Source organism: Lethenteron reissneri, chromosome 20 (genome assembly GCF_015708825.2).
Source record: "Lethenteron reissneri isolate LAM-NWPU_2019-01 chromosome 20, ASM1570882v1, whole genome shotgun sequence".
In the NCBI taxonomy this organism is placed as follows: Eukaryota; Metazoa; Chordata; class Hyperoartia; order Petromyzontiformes; family Petromyzontidae; genus Lethenteron; species Lethenteron reissneri.
Window position 1 is genome coordinate 9,566,314 of NC_083798.1, and position 27,283 is coordinate 9,593,596.

At 52.1% G+C, this 27,283-nt stretch overlaps 2 protein-coding genes across 7 annotated transcripts in view; one reads left to right on the forward strand and one right to left on the reverse strand.

Moving 5' to 3' along the window:
- Positions 1–1,976: 1,976 nt before the first annotated feature.
- LOC133344720 (insulin-like growth factor-binding protein 5) lies at positions 1,977–7,192 on the forward strand. The gene is made up of 4 exons (XM_061554818.1): positions 1,977–2,620; positions 3,419–3,636; positions 5,193–5,312; positions 5,585–7,192. Exons 1-4 carry the CDS (start codon positions 2,212–2,214, stop codon positions 5,705–5,707), a joined length of 870 nt encoding a protein of 289 aa, XP_061410802.1. The 5' UTR covers positions 1,977–2,211; the 3' UTR covers positions 5,708–7,192.
- Positions 7,193–8,699: 1,507 nt separating this feature from the next.
- Positions 8,700–27,283, reverse strand: part of LOC133344717 (adenylate cyclase type 1-like) — a 44,130-nt gene continuing 25,546 nt past the window's right edge. For 3 of the 6 annotated variants that reach the window (XM_061554813.1, XM_061554816.1, XM_061554815.1), the window contains 15 exons: positions 26,501–26,659; positions 23,093–23,234; positions 22,740–22,892; positions 22,332–22,532; positions 21,973–22,070; positions 14,942–15,026; positions 13,913–14,002; positions 13,352–13,689; positions 12,806–12,935; positions 12,369–12,485; positions 11,450–11,596; positions 11,173–11,271; positions 10,951–11,056; positions 10,698–10,822; positions 8,700–10,490 (listed from right to left, as the gene is read on the reverse strand). In XM_061554813.1, coding sequence (XP_061410797.1) covers positions 10,230–10,490; positions 10,698–10,822; positions 10,951–11,056; positions 11,173–11,271; positions 11,450–11,596; positions 12,369–12,485; positions 12,806–12,935; positions 13,352–13,689; positions 13,913–14,002; positions 14,942–15,026; positions 21,973–22,070; positions 22,332–22,532; positions 22,740–22,892; positions 23,093–23,234; positions 26,501–26,659 — 2,251 coding nt within the window. In that variant the 3' untranslated portion in view covers positions 8,700–10,229. Of the gene's footprint in view, positions 10,491–10,697; positions 10,823–10,950; positions 11,057–11,172; positions 11,275–11,449; positions 11,597–12,368; positions 12,486–12,805; positions 12,936–13,351; positions 13,690–13,912; positions 14,003–14,941; positions 15,027–21,972; positions 22,071–22,189; positions 22,533–22,739; positions 22,893–23,092; positions 23,235–26,500; positions 26,660–27,283 lie in introns of those variants that run through there. The other 3 variants (XM_061554814.1, XR_009755367.1, XR_009755368.1) reach the window with 3 other exon arrangements.

Sequence of the window (27,283 nt, forward strand, 5' to 3'; positions counted from 1 at the left end):
CCTGGTGCGGTGTGTAAACATCGCCATTGGGGAGACAAAGGCGGCCCGGCGTGGTGCTAGTCACCCACCCCCTCCTGTGCGGTGCTGGCCGTCATAGGTGCTCGCTAACAGCACTTGCCCCAACAGTCTGTTAAAGAGGCATACGGGGGAGCTTTGTCTTTGTGTGTGGGTGCGCGTGTGCCGCGTGTGTGCGCGTGTGTGAGTGCGCGTGTGTGCGTGTGGGTGTGCCGCGTCTGTGTGTGTGCGTGTGTGTGCGTGTACGCAGCTCAGCTCGTGTGACTCCCGCTTGTGTATGGTTTGCATTATTCTTGCTCAAAGTGCCCCGAGCCACAGCTGATTTAAATTATATTTTTTTGGACAAAGTGGCAGAGAGGCAGAAAATATTCCAAACCGGCTGAAAAAAAAATGTGCGCAATCTCAATTTGTGCGCACTTAGTTATAGAACTTTCCATCGCTATTTCCAAACGGCAACATATTTCACATTCTTCTACAACACAAAAAAACTGTCCGTGGCCTTTCCCCGCCTCCCCCCGCCTTCGTAATTAGTATTCACAACTTGAAGAAGTGCCATGCACCTAAAATAATATGGTATACTATTGTCACTGCAATAATGACCGTTATTAACAGGATCGCGTTAAATAACCAAATAATGTTGGCATTGAGCAAGATAGTGGTGACGAGATTACTCGGACAGACCCTGAACTACGGAGTATTGACACAAGTGTGAATATTTAATTTTCGTTGTGGCGAGACTCTTTTGTTTTCTAACAAATAAGGATGTGCGGCCCCCAAGTCGTTTGGAATGATTCATTATTTAATTAGCCTCGTTCACGGTGGCCTCAAACCCCCATAGGCCCCATATCTGCCCAGCAGACAGTCTACTCTGTTTTGATGATGATGATGTACGATGGTTTCTTTGGCATCTTAGCATTCAGCCCAGACGCCACTGGCTGACGGCCAAGCTAAACTATCCTAAGATGACAAAGGATGACAGCACTGATTTTGAACACACAAGCTCCAGTGACGCTGTAGAAAACGTCTTTTTTCAACGACGCGCGGGTGGCCAATGCGGTTTGGGGAATGCCGAGGTTGACTGCCCCGAGGTTGACTGTCCCGAGGTTGACTGCCCCGAGGTTGACTGCCCCGAGGTTGACTGACCCAAAGTCGCCGAGCATCGTGGGGTTCAGTCTCAGGGGGCGGTGAATGATGATTTCGGAAGTCAAAGGTGACTCAGGGTGATTCTGGGAGTCATGATGTTCGTGTGCATGTAAGAGGGAATTCTTCCAAGAGGAATTGGCGATAACTTTATGATCAGTTCTGGTGATAGAGAGGTCACTTTGACCTGATTCCCGGCTTTCATGAACCCACACTCTTTCAGCCTAGGTATCTGTGAATAACAGAATATATGATTACCCCCCCCCCCTCTTAATTATTTATTTACCCATCCAAAAGAAACCGAGTCTTCAAAATATTTCAGGAGAGTCCTGCACTGGGAAGTTTGGACAATTCTTCTTCTAATGAGTGGTTGGTGTGTGGGAGAAAGCTAACACACTCAAAGTAAAACCACTCATTAGGAAGGTGGGTGGGGGTAATAACGCAAGGGACCACACGGATGGGCTCACGAATCCATCCAACTTTATGTACCGAAACCAACTGGCCACCTTGCAGTATCAAACATCTCTATGTGATCCACCAACACCTGCCTTGAAACACCCGGATCACAGGCATGCATCCACCCAGCACAGAACTTGGGCTCGTGCACGTGACAGCCCAGGGGAGGCCTCCGGGATTTCCATCTCTCTACGCACCCGGCTACTGGGGGCCGGGGCCACCAATGCCCACACACACCACCGATATAATTGTTCACAATGCACGGTTCGGGGCGGCAGACGCCGACTCCGCGATGCACGGTTCGGGGCGCCAGCCCGCCTCTATATAAGCGGGCGCACGGGACTCCACGTGCGAGGGGTGAGCGGAGTTGCCCGTGGTTAGAACGGCCGTCTCCAGACTGTCTCCTCTGCTCTCTCCTCTGTCCTCGACTATCGCTCCTGCAGTAGACTGCGCGCGCAGTCTCGTCTGCGCACACGGCAGAGCTATAGTTCGCACCGCACACGGCTGCAGAAACTGCCCGCGGGTTATTGCGCAATATATTCGGAGGCGCCCAGTGAATCGGTCGCGCGTCCGTCCCGTCGCGTCGACCCCGCGGGGCCGATGGCCAAGCGCGCGCGCGGCGGCGCGGCGCCCTCGTCCCCGCTGCTGCTCTCCGTGCTGCTGCTGTGCGCTCGGGCCGCCCGAGACGGCCGCGCCGCCGAGGTGCCGCCGCCGCCGCCGCCTCCGCCCGTGCACTGCGAGGAGTGCGACTCGCGCGCCCTCTCGGCGTGCGTCACGCCGGCGGGCTGCGAGCTCGTCAAGGAGCCCGGCTGCGGCTGCTGCCTCACCTGCGCCCGCCTGCCCGGGCAGCCGTGCGGCGTCTACACGGAGCGCTGCGGCGCCGGTCAGCTGTGCAGCCCGGCCCCCGGGGAGATCCGTCCGCTCCAGGCGCTGCTCGAGGGACGCGGCTTGTGCAGGAACGCGAGCCTCGAGGCGCAGCAGCCGGCCTCGGCCACCGAGGCCACGCAGGGTGAGTGAGGGGAGGGGGTCACAGACGGCGGGGGTCGTTGAAGCGGTGCGAGTGGTCGGGGGGGGGGGGGGGCGCGTGGTGGAGAGACACGGGGGAGAACGAGCAGGGGATGGACACCGCAGAGGGCATGGGCAGAGGAGCCCGCGATCATCGCGATGGCTCGGCAACAGCCGGGGGGGTGGGGGGGGCACGAACGCGTAGGGACAGCGCATCTGGCGTTCTCAGACCTCATGGGGAGGTCAACACGAACGCCTGCGGGCGGGCGTGGGGGACTGTGGGGTTCGCTTCACATCGAGCGAAGGGAACCCGGCTGCTGGTGGAGACCAGAAACGATTTGCACAATCAGGGAGAGATCATGTGGGGTCACCGCGAGCGCGGCGCGGGTCTCACCGCTGCCCCAGTTGGAGCGAGACGCAGGGAGGGGGAGGAGGGGGACGCGGGTCCAGGCGCTCGTGCCGAGGGGCGCTGTGCCCGTGAGTGGTCACGCGCATTTGCAGGCCAGTTGCCGTGTGTCCTCGCCGCGAATGTGAACCTCTTCCTACGTCCCGACGGCCGCGGTTTCACCCAAATCGCCGTGACCGATGTGGGGGGAGAGTGGGGGGGGGAGCTGTCATTAAATGTTGACGGAGCCGCAGGGCGGTCGCGTTTGGCGAGCCTGATGTGCGAGGTGGCACACCGAGCCACACCTGGGAGCGGCGCACCTCGGGGGCACGAGCTCGGAACCAGTTTCGATTTCGGTCGGGCTTTTCGCCCTCCTTGGCCCAGCTGACGAACTCCGTTCGTTTGCCCGCGACGCAGACCCCGAGGGTCCGTGGAGCGCCGAGGCGGAGCCCACGAGCCCCGAGCCGCCGCCGGGCGACTCGCTGAGCCGCAGCCGCATCAACAACGAGCGCGAGCGGCAGAAGCTGCTGCAGGGCACGCCGCAGCGCCACCGGGAGCGCTTGGTGCAGGGCGCCCCCGAGAGGGGCAGCGTGGGCTTCGCGGTCGCCGCGGGAGGGCCCCGACTCCAGCAACAAGTGAGTGCCCCCCCCCCCCCATACCACCGGGTTAGGGTTGGGGCCACACGCGGGCCCGGTCGCCTATTGGCTGCTGCTGGAGCGCGGGGCCTCCTTCCCGAGCGGGATAATTGATGCGCAATGGAGTAGGGGATGGGGGGGGGGGTAAGGGGTCTGATGAGCGATCTGCAGCGCCGCCTCCCGGGTCGCGATGCGCGCAGCCCCCGTGCCTGCAGGGCGGGAGCTGTGGTGGTGGGGGTGGGGGTAGGAGGGGTGGGGCTACATGCACTGTGAGTAATGGGTCGACGTCACCCTTGTAGCCACTAGGGGGCGCTACCACTAAAATACGACGACGTAAAACAATCGCGTGAATGCGATCGAGTCGAATGGCCATAATGCATCCAACGGCAGGGGATCGGGCTTCGTGGTTTTAGTGCGACGGCGGCGCGCTGTGAGCGCCCTGCCGAGCGGGTTGCAGATGCGCGCAGCAGCAGCGCGCTGCAGTGAACGCGCGTGCGCGATTCTGGAAATGTAAAAACGCCAGGAACCGTGGCCGTTCAAATGCCGTGAACGTAGCAAGCGGCTTGCCATCACCGCGCGTGGTTCCTTACGAAAGCAGCTCTGCTGAGGGCGTTGGGCCCAGCTCCCTCCCCTGACCGTCTCTCTAGTGCTGCACGCGTGCCCGCGCAAAGTGAGCTCGAGGTGAACTGTAAAACACGACGATTGATTTCTACTGCGTAGCCTAGACGGCGAATCTAGCTCGCCGCTCCACGAAACACTGGTAAGCGCTCGTGAGTGCATCTAGTCAGCACAATCCACACCACAGCAAGCACGACAGCAAACATTAGTAAGAGATAGTGAGCACGAGCTTGCCAGCACTGCGGGAAACCACTGGCATTGGCGCACCTGAATGTAAGCAATGTAGTAATTATCACCAAGCATTAGGGTACTATTGGGCAAAACTCGAGTAAGTATATATATTGACATGAATTCGTATTCGCAGCAATAGTGTTTAGTGAGTACATTAGTAAGCACAACATAAGAAGAACTCGTGAACATTAATGAGCACGAGACAGAATACTTGCGAGTTAGCACAGGCCTTAATAAAGAGGCATCAATCATGGCAGTTCATAAAAAAAAGATAAACAGCAGTTTCCAGCGATATGATACTTTACTACCGTTTCATCACGCCACCTTCGACTGCGTTTTAAATGCGCCCTAAACTCTAGCGCAGCAGACAAACAGAGCCGCAGAGCGCCTCCGTGGCGAAACCTAAACGCACGGCTGACGACGAGACAAAGGCTGGTGACATTTGCAACTAATTAGGCAGTGACATCGGGACATCATGGCAGACACGCGGCAGATTCAAGGAATTTGGGAAACCCGGTTTTCACAGCGCTTCAGCTGCCCTAGCAATTCTACGATCGGTGCTTAAACGGCCACAATGCTGTTACAAAAAACACCGGTGGTCGTATCTGCCCTCCCTGGCGGTGTCCAGATACGATCAGCCTGAGTGGTTGTTGCGGAACCTGCGGTGCTGCCTCGTTCAGGATGACGTTGATTGGATTTTCTCACAGGGCCCCTGTCGCAAGCTAATGGACAACATACTTGAAAACCTCAAAACGGCCACACGCCCAACTCTCAAAGGAGTCCGCATTCCGAACTGTGACAGACGCGGCTTTTTCAAGAAGAAACAGGTACTGCGTTCACCACCCTGGCTCTGCACGTTGCTTCCTCCACAGAAACTCATTTCATTATTTCTCGAAAGCCTAAAATTGGCATCGGCTACATAAATCTCTCTAATCTTTGAGGTAATTAAAAATCTCATAATCTAGGTCATCGGAGTTTCATTGAAGCCGTATTACAAAAAAATAATCCGCTCGTTTGCCGCTCACGTAAGAGGCTTCCGCCCGTTATGGTAACGTTTCGCGGTCGTAACCGGGGCGCTGCATGTGCCGTCTCCTTGCAGTGCAACCCTTCGCGTGGCCGGCACCGCGGGATCTGCTGGTGCGTGGATAAGTATGGGACGCACCAACCGGGTTCCGAGTCCCAAAAGGGGGACGTGCACTGCCCCAACATCGAGGGCGACTGAGGCCCCCTCCGTGAGACCCCCCCCCCGACACCCGGCCATTTGTTTCTGAGCGTCCTTCTTCCTCGTCGTTCCATCATTAGTTGGTGTTGAAATGGAAAGAAAGTGTCTCCGTTTGTTTCTCCTTAATCCTCCTGCATTAGAGAAGTGGCTTTGTTTTTTTCGCTGTAGTTTAAAAGCGACGGTAAAAAAAATCAAAATCCATTCCATGCTTATTGTGGAGAATACGCGGGGGAGGGAGGGGGGATATTTGTGACTCTGGGTCAATTGCACTGCCTCGCTGGGCGGGGAACGTGGGCCGTGCAGGGACGGATGGCTGCCCGCGGGTGAGCGCTGCGGGGCCTGGCTGTTGGGAGCTGGGATGGCAACTCCCGAGACTGCCCACCTACTGTTCAAGCAGTGCATTCGTTGTGAAGTGTTCCGTGGTCGTTGTCCGGTGTTTGTGAGAGGGACGTGCGCGCCGAGAGCTATGGTGAGAGGGGACGTGCGATGATCGAGGGTGACTTGTGTATGTAATACGAACCAGTTAATATCTAAATATTCAAAGGCAGATTTCACTGGTCAAAATAAAAAAAAACACATGTATTTACTTGGCATGCCATTGTTAGAAACGTAAAGATGTACGGATACATTTTTTTTTATAACTTAAAGTTTTCAGTTAAGCTACATAAACCATAGTTATTTCAGTGTAATCATGAAGAGCTGAGCGAGATGTTGAGTTTTTGTCAAAGCAACACTCTGGATGGGCCTCCCATTGCACTGTGGCGACGGCACAATCTCGCTTGCGTCCGTTGAGACTCTGCCGAGATGGCGAGGGGAGGCCGATGACGAGCGGCGGCACGTCTTCGTTTCTCTTGCGACCTCCGCCGCTTAGACGCAAACTTTCCGCTCGGCCAGATTTAAGTGGGCACCTTGTGGCAATTTTAAACTGCAGCGATCTCACTTCCTGCCTCCTGGGTGCAGGGGGTGGGTGGGGTAGTGACTAATGCGAAGGAGGTTCGTGTGTGTGCGTGCGCGCGCGTGTGTGCGTGCGCACCAGTGCAGACTCGTGCCAAGGCTTGCGTGTGCGTGTGTGCATCGGTGTGTGTTGCGTGCACACACACACCGATGCGATTTAAACAATTTTGGCGGAGCTCATTCGCAGCACACAAATCTAACAAAGAGATGCAACTCTGTGGATTATTTTTTTACATTTTCCCTCTCCGTCAACCCCTGTACCCCCATCCCTCCTCCTCATGCATAAAACTGAATGACGACTTCCGCTATTTATGTTATTTTGTAATTTAAAACGTTGGTGTATTCATTTGTTTTTTTGGTCACATTGTCATATCATGTACAGGGATGGCACCATGTCATTCAGGGTCCCAAGGATTTGTTTTACAGCTGGGATTCCAGTTTCACAATCCTTTCAGCATGCAAGGAACAGCCTTGTGCCATCCCTGGTGTATTTAAGTTGTCATGCATAAGTGAATAAAATATTTAGTAATAGCTGTGTTCAATGTGCATTCTTACCAATATCTACCACTTTGTTTTTACTTTTTTTTTACTAAATTTGACGTCCGTAAAAAAACATCTATTCTGTTTGCTTACCCAGGAAAGCCTCACCGTCTCATTACTCTTGTTATAGGAGAGTCCTGCCAAACTTTTGCAGTAGGGGGTGATGATCGTTCTGTAGATTCCAAATTAGCCTTTTTGCGGATAATTTTTCAAATTTGGATCATGGCGTCAGCACACAAAGGGGCTACTCCTTCAAATGACGTCACTGGATCTTTAACGTCCACCGTGAAGCAGACAGTGCGTTTAGTATTTTATGGCTATTACACACGTCGCAGTATTAACCAGGGTGGCCGTTTGGGATTAGAACCGTGAACCTGTGCAACAAGCCGCGAACGCGCTACTGCTGGGCCATGCTATCGCCCCACATACGACACGTAAAATATTAAACCAGGAAGACGTTGCAGAGTTGCTTCCTAGCCGGCGCAGCGGTGCACATCTGCAGTGAGAAGATAACGTTCAGCACACACAACTTGAGCTGTCGGCGTGGCTCCACGTCTGCCGAGGGAGCGCATGCTAATCCTGCGGCGTTGATAGCCTAGTTATACAGAACATGCCGTTATGCTTACCATGTGGTGACTTTCATGGGCAAGCAGTAAAGCCCTGAAATAAAAAAGGGATCGTCTTGGCTGCACGGTGCAGTGGCATTAATCATCGGAACTGGAATATCTCGACAGAGTTAGCGCTTTCTGTCGCACTGCAGCCTTACAAAGAGAATTGCTTCACCCATTGTTTACTGGGTATATCAGAAACATCTGTTCGTGGAAGTATATTACGTGAACATCTTGCAAGAGGAAAGCATCAGGATGGGATTCGTACTCGCGGCCACCTGCCATTTTAGCAACACGCAGGAGGTCGCGATGAGAAGATGGGAGCCCTTGAGGACAGGACATCCCTCCTTTCGTATGGCTGCTGAGCAGAGCAACAACTGCAATCTCACATTCAGGTGGTCAAGCCAGACAATCGCGTCAGGAGTAGGCGAGTGCGTCGCTACGATGTCTCCCTAGTATTTGTGGATTGGGCATTGCGTCGTCAGATGTTGTTGTACGGTCTGTTCTGGATGACCACAGTCACACCCTGGAGAGTTGAACATCTTCCATTTGTGCATCAGGTATCTGCATCTGCTGCCATGGTTTTGTGCAGTGTATGCGGTTGAGGGTGGCCAATGAGCTTCGTGGAAGATCAAACCCAGGGATGTTCCGCGCTGGGTCTTTCACAACAAGGCGGTGTTTGTGAGTTCTTGTGAACTCCATTCAGCTCTCCAAGTTTGGAGAGGACATCCGTTTGCCAACATTGACAGCGACTTGCATCAACGTGACCGCTTCGTGCACATCGCCAACAAGTCCCACTCACCTGCACAGTGACAACACAAAACAAACTACCACGACCGCCTCGGTAATAGCCCTCGATTCAAATAGAGGCAGACATTGATGTCCTCGTGTAAAAAAAAATACCAAGATTCAGTTTTATTATACTTGAGTAAAAACACTCGGTACAGTCACTTCTCACATCGATGCATTCATTCGGTTACTTCATCGCACGTAAAATTGAGGCTTAAAAGTGCACCGTCAGATTGGTGCATCATAACGACGGAATCATCTTTAAATGGGTGTATAAAATAAGGCTCCGTCAATTGCTTCGTTAACGGTTATCGATTTTGAAGAAACGCGTGAATACTCATGCCGTGCACCGCTCCGTTCATCCCGGCTGAATTTAAACAATCGCTCGAAAGCGCCGCGACCTCGGCGTGGCGAGCGGCGGTGGCGACGCGGCAATCGGAGAGAGGGATGCTCGCTCCTCCGGACGCGTCCGCCCTTCAGGGCCCCGGCCTAGCGCCCCCACCCAACGCGGCGCGTTGCCGATTTACGGAGAGCGAAGATGTACGTACCGCAACATATGTACCAGAACCACACACATGTATTGCTATGAAGCGTGGCCATGCCATTGTTGTCCCATATTCAAAGGAAAAACATTCACAAAGATTTTTCGGCATAAGCCACCCGAATATAAATTAGGTTCGAACAAATAGAAACACTCTTCTTGTGACTTTACCTCACGGTCGGTGATTTGAACTTCCAATGTTTATACAAAATATATTATGCGTGTTCGTGCTTTTGTTGACTTTGGTTGTGATATAATTGGAAACATTTGCCGAGTGTATATTTAACTCATAAGAGAACACTGCCAAACACAGGGCATGGCATTGATAATGTCCATGTTGTGACGCTACGGTGTCATCATTTTGAGATGAACAATGTCATTACGTTCGGGATGCGGTGCAACCCATCGTAAGCATGGCAACTACGGTCACACGACAAAGGCACTTGCTCAACTGGCATGTACATAAAAACTAAAGAAAAAGTTATTGGACTTGCTTGGACATGTCACGACAACCCGAGCCATAGACAAGTGCTCAGGTCTCACACCGCAAATGTGGGGGGGGGGGGGGGGGTTGCTGCACGAATTTAATTTCACGTAAAAAAGTGCGATTGGCCAATGTCACTAATTGCACATTTGTGTACGCTGCTGTGTCCGTGCAGGGAAATTATTGAGATTGGAAAAGCAAAAATGCCTCTGCGGGAACTTGGAACATTCCATGGCATTTCAAACTGCTCACCAGCTGCCAATTACAACCCCCGCAAGCCGCGTCCCTCGAATCGGCAGCTGCGCTCCCACCGGCCGTCTTGCTCGCGCATCAGACGCCACTCGGAGGCCGTAATTCTAACCTGCTCCGGTGACAACAAAAATACATACGTATTTATTTATTTGTGCTTATTTTTTGAACGCCTTCAAAACACGTATGGTAACATTCCAGGCAACAAGAGACAACATTCAACGAGGAGTCAATACGTTTCGTTGTCGCGCCCGCAAAGCTGACCGCCACTCAGCATTATTTTCGCCCGGTAGGGTCCATCGAGCACTTTTACAGTTGGGACTTCGTCGGCCACGGGTCGACGAGCGAGGTACTTGCTCAGGGTTCAGAGGTCGCCGCGCGCGGAAGCATGAACGGCCGTCGGTCCTTGCAGGGGGTTCGCAACACCCCTTTGAGGACTTCCGTCGACCTGTCCGTGCAGGAGCTCGGCTGGTGGTGGTGAGCTGGCTTGTCGTTGCTCTTCTGCGATCGCTCTAAGAAGTAGGTCACCATCTCCCCCTTTCCCTTCACGCTCACCTTCCCGCGGCGTGTCATCTCGTAGCCCCTTCTCTGCAAGCTCCGGAACACGTCTTCAGTGACCTGGAGGGGTTCCAGCACGATTCAGACCTCGCACTCCAGTCAAGTGCTCTTCTTAGAAAAGATTAATTCCCATGGCAATTACATAAGCAAGAATAAAAATTGGCTCACGTGACAGCACGCTTTGTAAAAGGTTATAAAATTATATTTTCAGAGTGTAGTGCAGAAGAAGAAAGTCTGAAATCCATCTCAAAATCTAAAATTGCTCACTTGGATCTTGCCCGGTACGCCCGTGCTCTCCATGCGGCTCGCCACGTTCACGGTGTTTCCCCAGATGTCGTACTGGGGCCTGCGAGCACCGATGACTCCAGCCACTACGGGGCCAACGTTGATTCCTGAGCAGATCGAGTTTCATTAGCACAGGAGCTGGCAACGGCCACACGGAAATCCACGCGTGCGTGCACGCACACTCGCAACTGTCGCACCACATTTTGCATAAGCCTGCAGGGTTTCCTTCACTTACCGGCACGGAGGATGAAGTCATTATAGGACTGGTAATTGAATTCATCCAGGGCGTCAAACATTTCTCTTACGAAATCGGCCAGAGTGCTCAAGTGAGGATCCTGGCTCTGCGAAGCATCACAAAAACCACAGGGATAAAGGCTATATAAAAAGGTAGTTGCTTAACAATGTTCTCTTTTTAAAAGTCGATACATGAGACCTATAAACAAGTTATTCGAGTCACCTTTGCCTCGGATGATGGAGCCAGTCCCACAGCAGCCATGTACGTGCTTCCGATGGTCTTAATCTTTTCAATGGTGCTGTAGCAAATCTTGTCGAGCAGCTACTAAAAACAGCACGCATCACCTCTGGAATTATATATGTGTTTCTTAAAATAAATAAACAAACCTGCATTCGCTTCTGCCAAAGGGACCACGTGTTCTCACTGCGTGGTAGAAAATTAGCGGGGATGCTCCGCTCCGAGATTAGGAGAGTAATGCCGCATTTCAAAGCTGCGCCACCTGATCAAAGTCGGCGATTATCTCGTTGAGAAGCCGCATACACTCCACGCCCATGTTGTTTCCATCCAGCTCGATGTAGAAGTCATTGAAGTTTGCGATGGAGGCGAACAGCACGCCAACCTGGGCATACGACTGGTGGTACAGGTCCTGCAGACAGCATCGGACGCAAAACTAATTAGCATGTTGGGGGGAAATAATATTTTCTCGGCGATTGAAAGCAATTTTGCGAATATGCTCCATTGCCCAGAGCAATAGGGAGCACGTCATTTTATTCAACTTTACTCCGGTGATTGGCAATGTGCTAAATAGGTAGTCTTATAAAAAGGCTATGGACTCATTGGAAGTAACGTCCATGCAACCGTTGTAGGTTGTTGGTGTGTAGGACGACAACAACAACCGGCATGTCTTCGGGGTTGTACCGCGTGGTGTTTTGGCACAAAAGTCTGACGTTTCGCTCCACATGCTGGGAGCATCTTCAGGAATTGAGAAAGTGAGCATGTTCCAATCAGTTCCTTCAGAGACACGTCGGACATCACGTGGAACAACACACGACCCATCCCGGAGCGTTTATCTGCACAACAGCCACAACTCCAAACGATGAGTAGTAACATCATTAATAATTGACATTTATAAGGCGAAATTCATCCAGGGATCGTAGTGCGCCATGCACGAAGTTAGGAAATAGAAATACGACAGAGTTCACAAGTCATACATGGGAAGTGGAGGCCTGCAGGCGAAACAGGCGAGTCTTTAAAAGAAGACCTGCACAGGTCGAGTGGGCTTTTCTGTCTAAACCGCTGGCGGGAGGGCATTCCACAGTCAGAACGAGCAGCTGTCCTGTGGTGGATAGGGCGATACAGGACACTGAAGCCTCTGCCTGGTGGCAGCTTTTGCTGATGGTGCGGTGAGCGAGAGAGACCATGTTCCTGGGGTTGGACTTGAGGAAGTGCTGGGCCACGTGCGCTGGCAGCAGGTTAAACAGGATCCTCTTGTTGTCGTCTTTGATGCGTTCCATTTCGATTCTCTCCTCTTCCGCCTTTGAAACACAACGCAAATTAAATGACGGTGAAGCAACACTCACTCGCATGCAAGAACATTATTCCCAATGCCCCCTCACACGCACGCGGACGTGTGGCGTGATCGTACGTTCCACTTTTCACGAGGTAACTGTAAAGGACAGACGGCCGGTGATCTGTGCATCTCTTGCGCCACTGCGGCCAACCCAGCCAATGCATCTATCGTGGCTACAGAATTAACCGATTAGGGAAGGGTCACGGCCGTGAGACGTAAATCGTGATTCCTTTACCGTTATCTCAACGACAAAGCTACGAGCACCGGGGAAGGATCAGCAGGCACCTGGAGAAACCAGAGGTAGTCGAGACGGAGGCCGAGGTCGAGGCGGTACGCGTGTAGCCCCACGGTGCACGCCAGCAGCACGGAAGCCAGTGCCGGCTCAAACGCCCTCGCGCCATATGCCTGGCCCGGCCTGCCCCGGCACCACGCACAGCAGCGCCACGCGTGAGACTGGCGGGGGACCGGCCTCGGCGGGACGAGCGGCCAAACACAGACATCAACCTTCTCAGAACGCTCTCGAGAGTAAAGGGACCAATTTAGAAGGAGATTTGAGACGCGTAGACTCACACAGACACTCACATAGCGTATCGTACATTAGAGGAACTATGTTGATGTTACTGGCAAAGGGCAGAAGCAAGCAGTAGAGGGAGACCGAGGGTTAGAGGAAAGGGTGGGGTGGAATGAGATACGAAGATAGTGGATGTGACGAGAGAAGAGGCACAGAATGTTAGCGGCTGACTTCCCCCCACCTTTCGGGAATGGGAGTGCCGGCTTTGAAAATGGCGTAAACACAATGGGCAGTAACGGTCGATCCGGTGTGGTAACTACCCAAGCAAATGGCGGTAGCCAGTGCACTCAAGCACCAAGATGTTGGCAGCAGTGAGTGCGACGAGCGCCAGCAGCTTTGGCAAGGATGGGACGTGCAAGAACAGGGCCAGTGGCAGTATGGCGCTCCAGCAGCCCAGCAGGGCACACTGGGCTGGGTCCCCCGTCCCCGCCAGCGCTGCCAGGCCGGGGCTGTGTCCTCTCTCCTCTGCTCCTCGCTCCACTGCTCCTGCTGGGGTTGCTGCACCCTCGCCTTTGCCCCGCTCCATGGTCCCAGCAACCCATGCGCCGCTGGCGGCGGTAGAGTTGCCGCCGGGCCACAGAAGTGGCACGTTCATCGCCTGTGAGCGGCACGTAATGAGGGAAAGGATGCATCGGGTGAGAGGGCGCAGCTGGTGGCAGCGGGTGGGAGTGCGTAGCGGGTGGGAGAGCGTAGCGGGTGGAAGAGCGAAGCGGGTGGTAAAGCACAGCGGGTGGAAGTGGCAGCGGGTGAGATTGCACAGCCCCGGGGCCGCACCGCGCGGGGCAGCAGTGGCACGGCTCGCGGGATGAACAGCTGCTCACCATGCAGCTGAGAGACACGGAGTAGACTAGGGCGGCAGTAGACAGAGCCATAGCCGTCCGCAGATTCACCGTCGCGCAGTCCGAGCGGCACTACGACATGAGAGCACAACTCAACGCGGGCGTCGCCGCATCGGCAATAACCATCGAATATCACCAGACGAATACAAATCACAGGCCTTTTTTCCTTATTGAGCAACGCGATTATAAAATTGTTTCCACGATGCAAGGGTGAGGAACCCACGGCTAACGGACCAGACACGGGACGCGGCATCAAATTTGCAGGGCCCACCGCGGTCAGTCACAGGAGGCCTATGACGTTTGAAGCGGCCCAAGAACGATATGGGTTTTTGTCGCTGGAAGCTTCTGAGCCTTAATGATTGGGCCATAGGGAAATATGTCTGAGCTGGCAACAACACTGCGTTTCTAATTTAAGTGGATTAAGTCATTGGCTGTCTCACAAGTAGTTCTGAGCGCACACAGGGTCAATGCGTACGGTTCTACGACTATTAAAGTTTCGTGTGGCCTGCCAAACTGATTTCCAAGTTCTCTCTGGACCCTCCGTAAGGAGAAGGTTCCGCTACCCCTGCCATAATGGCTCATTTTATAATCGTGAAAGAAACAGCACGCTCTGAGCACATTTCCACGAAGATTCAACTCGACGCGACTTGTCCGCACAAAAACTATCAAGTGGCGAGAAGCGCTGGAGCAGCCAGCTACTTACCCACTGTGAGCGTGGCGACTGAGCTACATTTGGCAACGCGAGTGGCACTACTTTGAGAGAACTCTTGACGTTGCACATGAAAGAAGACGACAAGAAAGAAAGGACGAGAGAGACAGACTGCACCGTTACATTTGTACTTGTCTATGGGGCGGGACATGCACAGATGTGTTTATGGATAATTAAGTCTCACATCCCAAAAAAAATGTGGGCATTGCATGAATGTGTACTGAGCGTATTCAATAAACAGAGTTGCAGATGTAGGAACTTCTAACTCGGCGCTTTGACTGCAACCATTGCTGCGATTTTACCTTCATGTAGGTGATGCGAAGGCAAACAAGGCAGCCAATGAGAAGAAGAACTGAGAGTGACAACAGAGTGGACACCAGCCTAGTCCTGCAAGAAGCACCAGCACACACACACACTGAGAACACCAGCACACACACACACTGAGAACACCAGCACACACACACTGAGAACACCAGCACACACACACACTGAGAACACGAGCACACACACACTGAGAACACCAGCACACACACACACACTGAGAACACCAGCACACACACTGAGAACACGAGCACACACACACTGAGAACACGAGCACACACAGACAGAGAACACCAGCACACACACACAATGAGAACACCAGCACACACACACTGAGAACACCAGCACGAACACACACACTGAGAACACGAGCACATATATATCTTCTTGGCTGTCCATCGACTACGATGATGGCGCTGCTCCTCTTGTGGATGGGGGTTAGGGATGGGTTAGTGCTTTTGGCGCCCGTGCCACTTCATGTGGCTGTGGAGGCCAATGCGAGAGCCGCACACTCTACTGCAGCTGGTACACGTGTATGTTGGGTGTCGGACGGTGTTATCCCAGCTGCACGTTGGTGTCTCTGGGTGTGTCTCTCGTATGTGCTTTGTGAGATGGCGTCTTCCAGGTGCTGAATGCCTCTGGCACAGGTGGACTGCCAGGTGGAACTATCCAGCGCCAGGGGCTCCAGGCTGGAGGGATTGATGTTACAGCACTTCAGCAGGTCCTTGCCGTGGTCCTTGAAACGCTTTTTCTGTCCTCCATCGGAGCGTTTGGCTGTGCTGATTTGGCCGTAGAGAACTCGACGGGGGAGGCGGTGATCAGGCGTGCGGATCACGTGGCCGAGCCAGCGGAGGTGTCGTTTAGCCATGCTCGCCTCAGTGCAGGGCGACTTGGTGTTGCTGAGGATCTCGGCGTGGGTTACTTTGTACCCTCAGGTCAGCCCGAGGATGCGCTGGAGGCATCTGATGCGGAAGGCTTCCAGGATGTTGATGTGCCTCCTATATAGAGTCCAGCTCTCTAAGCTGTAAAGCAGGGTGGAGACACAAACGGCGCTGTAAACTGCCACCTTGAGGTGGGTCTTGAGGTTATCGTTCCGTAGACCCTGGCCCAGAGGCGTCCAAAGAAAGTGGAGACTCTATTGATGAGAGTGTGGACTTCGTCGCCAAGGGAGCACGTAGGGGAGAGGGCAGAACCGAGGTTGGTGAAATGGGGTACCAGTTTGAGGTGAATACCACCGAGGTTGAACGTAGGGAGTGAGGGGGATGCAGATGAGAGTTGAGCAATGATTTCTATCTTCTGGGTGTTGACTTGGAGACCGACGGAGCGGTGGTAGAAGGAGGGGACCAGATTGAGGGCGTGTTGCATGGATTCTGGGTGTAAGCCAGGAGTGCACAGCCATCTGCACATTGCAACTCAAAGATCTGTTGGGTTCTCGTTTTTGTGTGGGCTTGGAGGCGTCTTGAAGAGATTTCTATCCAGACGGTACTGTAGCTGGATCCCGGCGATTGAGTTGAGGGAGTTGTGTGCCAGGCTTGTGACAGCAGCAAGGAGCATGTTGAATATGACTGGAGCCAGAACACAGCCTTGCATGACCCCAACGTCCACGTTTGAAGGGCTCTGATTGAAGCCCACCAAGCACCGCTCTGGCACGCATTCCTTCACGGAACTGTTTTAGAATGCTCAAACTTGGGAGGCACCCCAAGTTTGGTGAGCTGCTGCCAGAGTATCTCGCGGATGATGGTGTCGAATGCTTTGGTGAGGTCGATACAAGCTACGAAGAGGTCTTTGTTTTGCTCCCGGCATTTTTCCTGCAGTTGCTTTGCCACAAAAATCACGTCGGTGGTGCTCCTGCCTTTCCTGAAGCCGCACTGGGATTCTGGGAGGATGTTTTGGATAGGTGCTCTGCAAGCCGGATGAGCATTATCCTGGCTTGGACCTTCCCAGCGACTTAAAGGAGGGAGATACCTCTGCTGTTGCCGCAAGCCGATTTGTCGCCCTTCTTCTTGTAGATAACTACAATATTTGCATCCTTCCATTCCTATGGGTTGATTTCGGACAGCCAGGTAGCATTGATAAGAAGGTGCAAGCGGCGAAGGAGGAGGTATCCCCCGTGCTTCAGGATCTCAGCTGGGATGACGTCGGGTCCAGCACTTTTGTTGTTTTTCAGGCCTTTGACTACCTGCTAACAGAAGACTATGGTGGGGTGTCGGGTTCATGAATGGGCGGGATATCTGGGAGTGTGTCAAGCATGAGCGGGTCTGTGGCGTTGGTGTGGTTGAGGAGGTTATCAAAGTGCTCCACCCATCTCTCCAAGATCTTTTGGTGGTCCTTGAAAAGCGTGTTGCCATCAGCAGACCTGACTGGCGTGATGGTTTGTTTTTGAGGGCCATAAAGGGCTTTAATGGGTGTTGTTTGTGTCCATGAGGCTTTGGATCTCATTTGCCTTTTGAACCCACCAGGTGTCCTCGATGGCACGGAGAGCACGCTGGGACTCTGCTTTAACCTGGGAGAGAGAGTATTGGAGAGTGGGGGAGTCTGGGTTGGACAGGAAGGCTTTGTGGGCTTGGTGTTTGTTCTGAACGAGAGTGGTTGGAGCAAGAAGCCTGCGCAGGGAGTTGATTAAGGTGAGGGTAGGGGTGTGTAGTCCCTATGCCCATCACCTTCACTCCAGCCAGACAGACTCCGGTGGCATGAGGAACTCACGACGACCTTCACCTGGCCAGAACTGCAGGGGACTGCCGGAGATCCGGTTTGTTGAATACCGCCGTTGCGGGTCCCCACCACAGGTTTGGAGTCAGGGTTTTCTACCCTAGCCAAAGTTTATCCACAAGGTAGTGGGGCAGTGGTTGGCAAGTTGTAGATGCCTCTGGGGACCACTGCAGCTCCGGTTTGGCCTGGTGTCAGGAGACACCAGTTACCGTGGGCTGCCAATGCGGATGCACAGTCGAGTCGTGATGATGGAGAGTGGTCTGTACTGGCAAGGATGACTTACGCACTTGACTTCCTGGTTCACCATGATGGTTTGCCAGCGGCAGCATTTGATAATGTGGGTAGCAAAATATATCAAGCAAGCATGCAAACAAAGCAGCGGGCAGGCAAGCAAGCAAGCGGGCATGCACCAAACCTCATCAAGATTGCTGCACTAGGAGCATCACATCAACCTGTGGTTAAGGCAACCACTCGTCCACAAAACACATACTAAGAACACCAGCACACACACACACACTGAGAACACCAGCACACACACACTGAGAACACCAGCATACACACACACACACTGAGAACACCAGCATACACACATACTGAGAACACCAGCACACACACACACACACACACTGAGAACACCAACACACACACACACACACTGAGAACACCAGCACACACACACACACACTGAGAACACCAGCACACACACACACACTGAGAACACCAGCACGCACACACACACTGAGAACACCAGCACACACACACACACACTGAGAACACCAGCACACACACACTGAGAACACGAGCACACACACACACTGAGAACACCAGCACGCACACACTGAGAACACCAGCACACACACATACTGAGAACACCAGCACACACACACACACTGAGAACACCAACACACACACACACACACACTGAGAACACCAACACACACACACACACACTGAGAACACCAGCACACACACACACACACTGAGAACACCAGCACACACACACACACTGAGAACACCAGCTCACACACACACTGAGAACACCAGCACGCACACACACACTGAGAACACCAGCACACACACACACACACTGAGAACACCAGCACACACACACTGAGAACACGAGCACACACACACACTGAGAACACCAGCACGCACACACTGAGAACACGAGCACACACACACACTGAGAACACCAGCACACACACACTGAGAACACGAGCACACACACACACTGAGAACACCAGCACACACACACTGAGAACACGAGCACACACACACACTGAGAACACCAGCACGCACACACTGAGAACACGAGCACACACACACACACTGAGAACACCAGCACACACACACACACTGAGAACACCAGCACGCACACACACACTGAGAACACGAGCACACACACACACACTGAGAACACGAGCACACACACACACTGAGAACACCAGCACGCACACACTGAGAACACGAGCACACACACACACACTGAAAACACCAGCACACACACACTGAAAACACCAGCACACACACACTGAGAACACCAGCACACACACACACACTGAGAACACCAGCACACACACACACACTGAGGACACCAGCACACACACACACACTGAGAACACCAACACATACACACACACTGAGAAGAACAGCACACACACACTGAGAACACCAGCACACACACACTGAGAACACCAGCACACGCACACACTGAGAACACCAGCACACACACACTGAGAACACCAGCACACACACACACTGAGAACACCAGCACACACACACACTGAGAACACCAGCACACACACACACTGAGAACACCAGCACACACACACTGAGAACACCAGCACACACACACACTGAGAACACCAGCACACACACACTGAGAACACCAGCACACACACACTGAGAACACCAGCACACACACACACTGAGAACACCAGCACACACACACTGAGAACACCAGCACACACACACTGAGAACACCAGCACACACACACTTAGAACACCAGCACACACACACTGAGAACACCAGCACACACACACTGAGAACACCAGCACACACACACTGAGAACACCAGCACACACACACACTGAGAACACCAGCACACACACACACTGAGAACACCAGCACACACACACACTGAGAACACCAGCACACACACACACTGAGAACACCAGCACACACACACACTGAGAACACCAGCACACACACACACTGAGAACACCAGCACACACACACACTGAGAACACCAGCACACACACACACTGAGAACACCAGCACACACACACTGAGAACACCAGCACACACACACTGAGAACACCAGCACACACACACTGAGAACACCAGCACACACACACACTGAGAACACCAGCACACACACACACTGAGAACACCAGCACACACACACTGAGAACACCAGCACACACACACTGAGAACACCAGCACACACACACACTGAGAACACCAGCACACACACACACTGAGAACACCAGCACACACACACACAGAGAACACCAGCACACACACACTGAGAACACCAGCACACACACACACTGAGAACACCAGCACACACACACTGAGAACACCAGCACACACACACACTGAGAACACCAGCACACACACACACTGAGAACACCAGCACACACACACTGAGAACACCAGCACACACACACTGAGAACACCAGCACACACACACTGAGAACACCAGCACGCACACACACACTGAGAACACCAGCACACGCACACACACTGAGAACACCAGCACACGCACACACACTGAGAACACCAGCACACACACACTGAGAACACCAGCACGCACACACACACACTGAGAACACCAGCACACACACACACACTAAGAACACCAGCACACACACACTGAGAACACGAGCACAGCACACACACACTGAGAACACCAGCACACACACACACACTGAGAACACCAGCACACACACATTGAGCACCCCAGCACACACACACACTGAGAACACCAGCACACACACACTGAGAACACCAGCACGCACACACACACTGAGAACACCAGCACACGCACACACACTGAGAACACCAGCACACACACACTGAGAACACCAGCACACACACACACACTGAGAACACCAGCACACACACACTGAGAACACGAGCACAGCACACACACACTGAGAACACCAGCACACACACACACACACACTGAGAACACCAGCACACACACATTGAGCACCCCAGCACACACACATTGAGCACCCCAGCACACACACACACTGAGAACACCAGCATACACACACACAGAGGACACCAGCACACACACACACAGAGAACACCAACACACACACACACTGAGAACACCAGCACACACACACACACTGAGAACACCAGCACACACACACACTGAGAACACCAGCACACACACACACACTGAGAACACCAGCACACACACATTGAGCACCCCAGCACACACACACACTGAGAACACCAGCATACACACACACAGAGGACACCAGCACACACACACACACACACTGAGAACACCAACACACACACACACTGAGAACACCAGCACACACACACACTGAGAACACCAGCACACACACACACTGAGAACACCAGCACACACACACACTGAGAACACCAGCACACACACACTGAGAACACCAGCACACACACACACTGAGAACACCAGCACACACACACACTGAGAACACCAGCACACACACACACTGAGAACACCAGCACACACACACACTGAGAACACCAGCACACACACACACTGAGAACACCAGCACACACACACACACACTGAGAACACCAGCACACACACACTGAGAACACGAGCACACACACACACACTGAGAACACCAGCACACACACACTGAGAACACCAGCACACACACACTGAGAACACGAGCACAGCACACACACACTGAGAACACCAGCACACACACACACTGAGAACACCAGCACACACACACACTGAGAACACCAGCACACACACACACTGAGAACACCAGCACACACACACACACACTGAGAACACCAGCACACACACACACTGAGAACACCAGCACACACACACACTGAGAACACCAGCACACACACACACTGAGAACACCAGCACACACACACACACTGAGAACACCAGCACACACACACAAGGGGCACCAGCACACACACTGAGAACACCAGCAAACAGCTGTCTGCTCACCTGACAACATTTCAGTTGTCCGAGTACAGAGTTTTACTCAAAGCCAGCACATCGTTTCATTTCAATCATCTGTCAAATTTGCTTATGATTGCGGCACTTACAGAGGGAGAAGGAAGTAGTACACAAGGCCCAGGGCAACGTCGGTAATGAGGTAGACAAGCACCGCACTATGGAAGTGGGCGTCTGGCTCCTGGTGGTACTGCAACAAACATCCAACAACACAACAGCGAAACACAATATCTCAAATTCAGTACATATTCTACTTTCGTCTGCAACGTAAAATTTATGGATCAACGCCGATGCAGCCTGTCTCTTGACCTCTTTAGTTTGTTTCCCTTCCTGCATCAACCCAGAAAAATCCAGCAAACAGGACGACGGCACTCCTTGACTGCGATTTCGTTGAATGCGTATGTGGCCGCAGTGCGTGGCCGCCGCGCGAAGCAGATCGAGGGCCGCCTGCCTGTCGTTCATGGCCAGCCTGCTTGTAGCGGAGGGACAGCGGCCGCAGGTCAGCGGCAGGGCGCTCGCTGCTGCGAGCTTCGATGAGTCGCCGGACGTAGCGGTTGACGCGCGAGCTCGGGTCAGCTTGCTGCAGCAGGGACGAGGAGGAGAACCCCAAATGGCCCCGCGGTCCCTGGGAGGAGACGCGCAATGTATGGCCCTGAAAGCGGAGACGCCGCCGGGCACAGCACCAATGAGCCAGTGTGTGAAGCGCCGGAGGGCTGCAGATGTCGCCGTCAGGCGAAGGAATAAAAAACGAGAAATGGTGCCAAAAAACGACCGCCGAAGCGATGGATGAACGCTGCCTTGCACGGATTGGTGTCGTGCGTCGCCGAGTGTTGAAACAGAGTCGGAGGTGACGTGTTACCCTGTTATCGTCGCGGCCCATGATGTCGGAGAATGGGACCTCTGCGCCGAACACCTTGCGGGAATGAATGAGCTGCACCATGACGGAGCAGACCGTCTTGAAACGCATCTTTTTTGCCAGCTGCACGTTTGTCAGCTCATCCCTTTGAAAGGCCTGGGTCAACAGAGGTTCTCGTGATGTTTTTTTCCCATCTTGTACACGCAGAGAAAGAAGCGAATTAAATTTGAAATGCCTATAAAGACCGACACGCCGCGTAACTGCCAAATCAATAGTTGCACACGGAGCAAATATAGACCTTTTTTTCTGCTCGAGTATATAAATCATGAATAGTTCATAGCACTGCACCCACTAACCTTGCTGCGCTGGGACGGGACGATGAAAAACGTCTCAACGTTGTTCTTGCGCAAGTAGCAGTGCCTCTCCTGCCCGTGGCCTGGCTCCACCTCATAGTCGCCCCTCAGGCCATCGAGGGTGGCCTTCGTAATGTGCACCTTACTGGAAGGATACACAGACATCACGTGGAGCAACCGTTGCATCGCGCGCGTGCCAAGTGCTGCCCACCGTTTTCAGGCACAGGAACAAAGGGATTACATTTGTTACGTTATATCACACTGTGTCACAATTTTTTTTTTCCTAGGTAGTGTTATTTCCTAATTGCTTATGCCTCAAAAGTACAGAAAATGGCTATTATTCCCCATAAACTTTTCTTTTGTAACCAGGACAATGATATTTAGAAATGTACCTATTTTCAATGAGAAAACGGGCGAATTTGTATCTTTCGTTCACATGAAGTCAGAAAAAAACAACATACGAATAAAAATGTACATGTATTTATACTAAAGTAATACAAAAATGACTAGAAAAGATTTAGAAGTGAGTAGATGGAAATATCACAGCCAGTTATGACTTAAACTGGTCGATGACGTCCTTCCAATGATTACTGTGTTCGTGAGCATAAGGCAGATCTGAAACACGGCAGGAAGAACACTTCAGCCGTGGCTGATAATTGTTAATTGCGGTTGGCTCACGCGAAATTGATTTCTCTAAGACGAAGGTACTTTGCAAGCCCACTGGCTATCAACAAAGATTTTTTCATGAAGCCATCCATATATACAGACACAAACACAATTTCAACCGCGAGGATGGGTACACACTCAGCAATCACTGGAAGGACGTCATCAACCAGTTTAAGTCATAACTGGCTGTGATGTTTCCATCTTGTCACCTTCCTATGTTAGTTGGGCGTATCACAAGTTGTTAATTTCTTCACAGTTCATGCGTCTACCGTTTTCTTGCTCTCCGATCTGACATTTACATAACCATCTCAGCTTGTGCTGGCCACAGGGCACTTGTACCCCGCCCACTTCGTTCTCATACCAGGAAACTTGGACTTTGCCCATTTTAAACCTTTAAAACAGCTTGCTTTTAGTGGATTTACCCCCCTTTTTTCACCTGATGACGATCGCTTGTGTTGCAATCGAAACGTCATAGTTCTCAGTTTTTTTAAATTATGTTTTGAACCTATCTACGTGACTTTACCTAAAGACCCAAAGAATATGAATTCCTGCAGTCACGAAAGCTTCAAGTCAAGATTTAATCTCTTACACATTAGTCATGGGTGAGATAAATGTATTTTTGTAGGATGATACAGAGGGGAAAAGAAAACCATGAAGTTCGCTTATCCCAAGAATTTGGCGGGAATCCACTGACCACTCAAGCAAATGCTACTTCTGCATGGTGGACCCTTCCAAACGTCGGACTGGCAAGAATGCACCTGCTATCACGTATCCGGACCTTCCTTCATCCATTGCCCCGGTGCCACACTGCCATGAGCTCCCCGTACCCACTCCTTCGGAGAAAGAGTAGCCATCTTTAGAAGAGAGCAGCAAGTCAGAGAGCGAAGAAGACGTTATAAATCCAGATGACAATTTCAGAGGTGGAGCTGCGGAGAGAAACCCATACTACCCCAACCAAAAATACCTCAACGACTTGATCAGAGATCTTGGACTCATCAAGTCCAATGCTGAGCAAGTCGCAGATCAGAGGAAGCGTCACCAAGCTTTTTGCAGCTTTTTCACCAGTCAAGATGGGCTCTGCTTCTGCCACAATGTGACCAGTCTGTTCGAGGCCATTGGAATCGCCTGTAACCAGAATGAGTGGCGCCTCATCATTGACAGCTCATCCAGGAGTCTCAAAGCCGTGCTGCTCCATAATGGTAACAAGTACCCGTCCCTTCCCCTGGCTCACTCGGTGCACCTCAAAGAGGATTACAATAGCATCAAGACCTTGCTGGATGCCTTGAAGTATGATGAGTATGGCTGGGAGGTCATCGCAGACTTCAAAATGGTGGCATTCCTGATGGGTCGCCAAGGCAGTTGTACCAAGTTTCCCTAATATCTTTGCCTTTGGGACAGCAGGGACACTAAGGCACACTGCCACAGGCGGGACTGGCCACAGCGGACCAAGTTCTCTGTGGGGAGGATCAACGTCAAGTGGGAGCCACTGGTTGACCCCCGGAAGGTGCTGATGCCACCACTGCACAAGAAATTGGGCCTTATGAAACAATTTGTCAGAGCTGTAGATAAGGAGTCGGCAGTCTTCAAGTACCTTCAAGACTTCTTCCCTAAGCTGTCTGAGGCAAAAGTTAAAGCCGGTGTCTTCGTTGGACCACAGATAAAGAAGATCCTGGAGTGCAATGAATTCCCCAAGAAGCTCACTAGTAAGGAGAAAGCAGCTTGGAGCAGCTTTGTCGCAGTGGTTCGTGGCTTCCTGGGCAATCACAATGTCGAAAACTATGTGGAACTGGTTGAGACTGCTGAATAACTACGGCACAATGGTCTGTAGGATGTCCCTCAAAGTCCATATCCTTGATGCTAATCTTGATAAATTCAAGGAGAACATGGGAGCGTACTCGGAGGAGCAAGGCGAGCACTTCCACCAGGATATACTGGACTTTGAATGCCGCTACCAAGGACAGTATAACGAGAACATAATGGCACACTACATTTGGGGGCTGATTCGTGAAAGTGATTTACAGTATAATCGTAAATCTCGAAAAACTACTCACTTCTAAATCTTTTGTAGTAATTTTGTATTACTTTAGTATAAATGCATGTTAATTTTGATTCATATGGTTTTTTTTTCTGACTTTATGTGAATGAAAGGACACAAATTCGCCCGTTTTCTCATTGAAAATAGGTACATTTCAAAATATCACTATCCTGGTCACAAAAGCAAAGTTTGTGGGGAATAATAGCCATTTTCTATATTTTTTTGGCATAAGCAATTAGGAACAAAATTTGTGTTACATCGTGTTATCAGCATCGCTAATTGACAATAGACTGGTGGGGTAACACGTGATGAGTAGCCACAGCCACAGCGAAGGTATACTGGATGTGGTTTTTCTGGGTGCACGAATGTTATTTGATTTGCTTGACCCAGACAGACCCAGCAGAAGTATAGCCCTGGCGCTACCTTAATCTGCATCTGTGTGGTCCAAACTACCAACGTTGTGGTCTCATTTTGACCACCTCAATTGCATTGGCAAGTCACGTGGACCTCCGTTTGTTTCGGTAGCATCACTTTTCAACAACTTAAAATTGGCAAAGCCTATGCTCTCTCTCAGTTTCTCGTAAAAGTCAGATGATGTCCACATGTCTGCAATGATAATGAAAACCAGGGCATTTTGGATCACGATCGCCAGGCTCCTTTTTTTTTTTGGCAGGTTCGTCGAAACCACACGGCCACGTGGTTCCACTCACCCTGGTAGGCCACCCGCCTCCATGGCATTGGCGAGTGTTACGTCGTGGGACCACACGTCGTACTGCCACTTGCGCAGGCCCAGCACGCCACACAGCACGCGACCCGTGTGCAGCCCCACACGCATGTTCAACCTGACCTCCATGGCCTCCGCTACCAGGCTGCCCAGACACACACACACACACATAGATGAATACACACAACAATTATCAACCTTGTATTCATACAGACCCATTAGGGGCAAGTATTGCTTGTGAGCACCTACTTAGCGTGGGACGGTGCCAAAGGCAGTGTGGTGAGACCAGTGCCATGCTCGGCCGACCTCGTCTTCCCGATGCTGATGTTTACACACGGGGTGGTCGATTCGTGCCAAGTCGACCCAGGGAATATCCACATGCCGCCGATATTTGTGTGTGTATGTGTGTCCACGCACAAACACGGCAGGCTTATATAAACGGCACAGATCCATGACTTGAATTTCACATGACGATCCTGTTTGAGTGCGCGTTGTGAGGTTGAGCCTGTTGGCACTCGGGCAGAGCGATAGCGGAGGGGCAAATGAAACCACTCCCGTGCCTCATAATTTATCTGACAAACCAGGACCCACGGCATCTGGCTTCGGATGCCACGTGGTTAAGAAGCCATGCAGTGCCACAGCCAAACAGATGGAGTTTCACCCATTAAAGGGCTTTCATGGAAATACGTGGCCCAACGAGACACAGAGTGCCCAGTTCTTTGTTTTGTTTCACTTTATACAAAATGTGTGGTTTTCACAAGTATATTTT

Bases quoted from the DNA above. Each gene is read 5' to 3' on its own strand.
- LOC133344720 (XM_061554818.1), top strand. From the start codon at position 2,212: ATGGCCAAGCGCGCGCGCGGCGGCGCGGCGCCCTCGTCCCCGCTGCTG. The intron at 2,621-3,418 runs GTGAGTGAGGGG...CCCGCGACGCAG, and splicing joins GGCCACCGAGGCCACGCAGG to ACCCCGAGGGTCCGTGGAGC. The intron at 3,637-5,192 runs GTGAGTGCCCCC...ATTTTCTCACAG, and splicing joins GGCCCCGACTCCAGCAACAA to GGCCCCTGTCGCAAGCTAAT.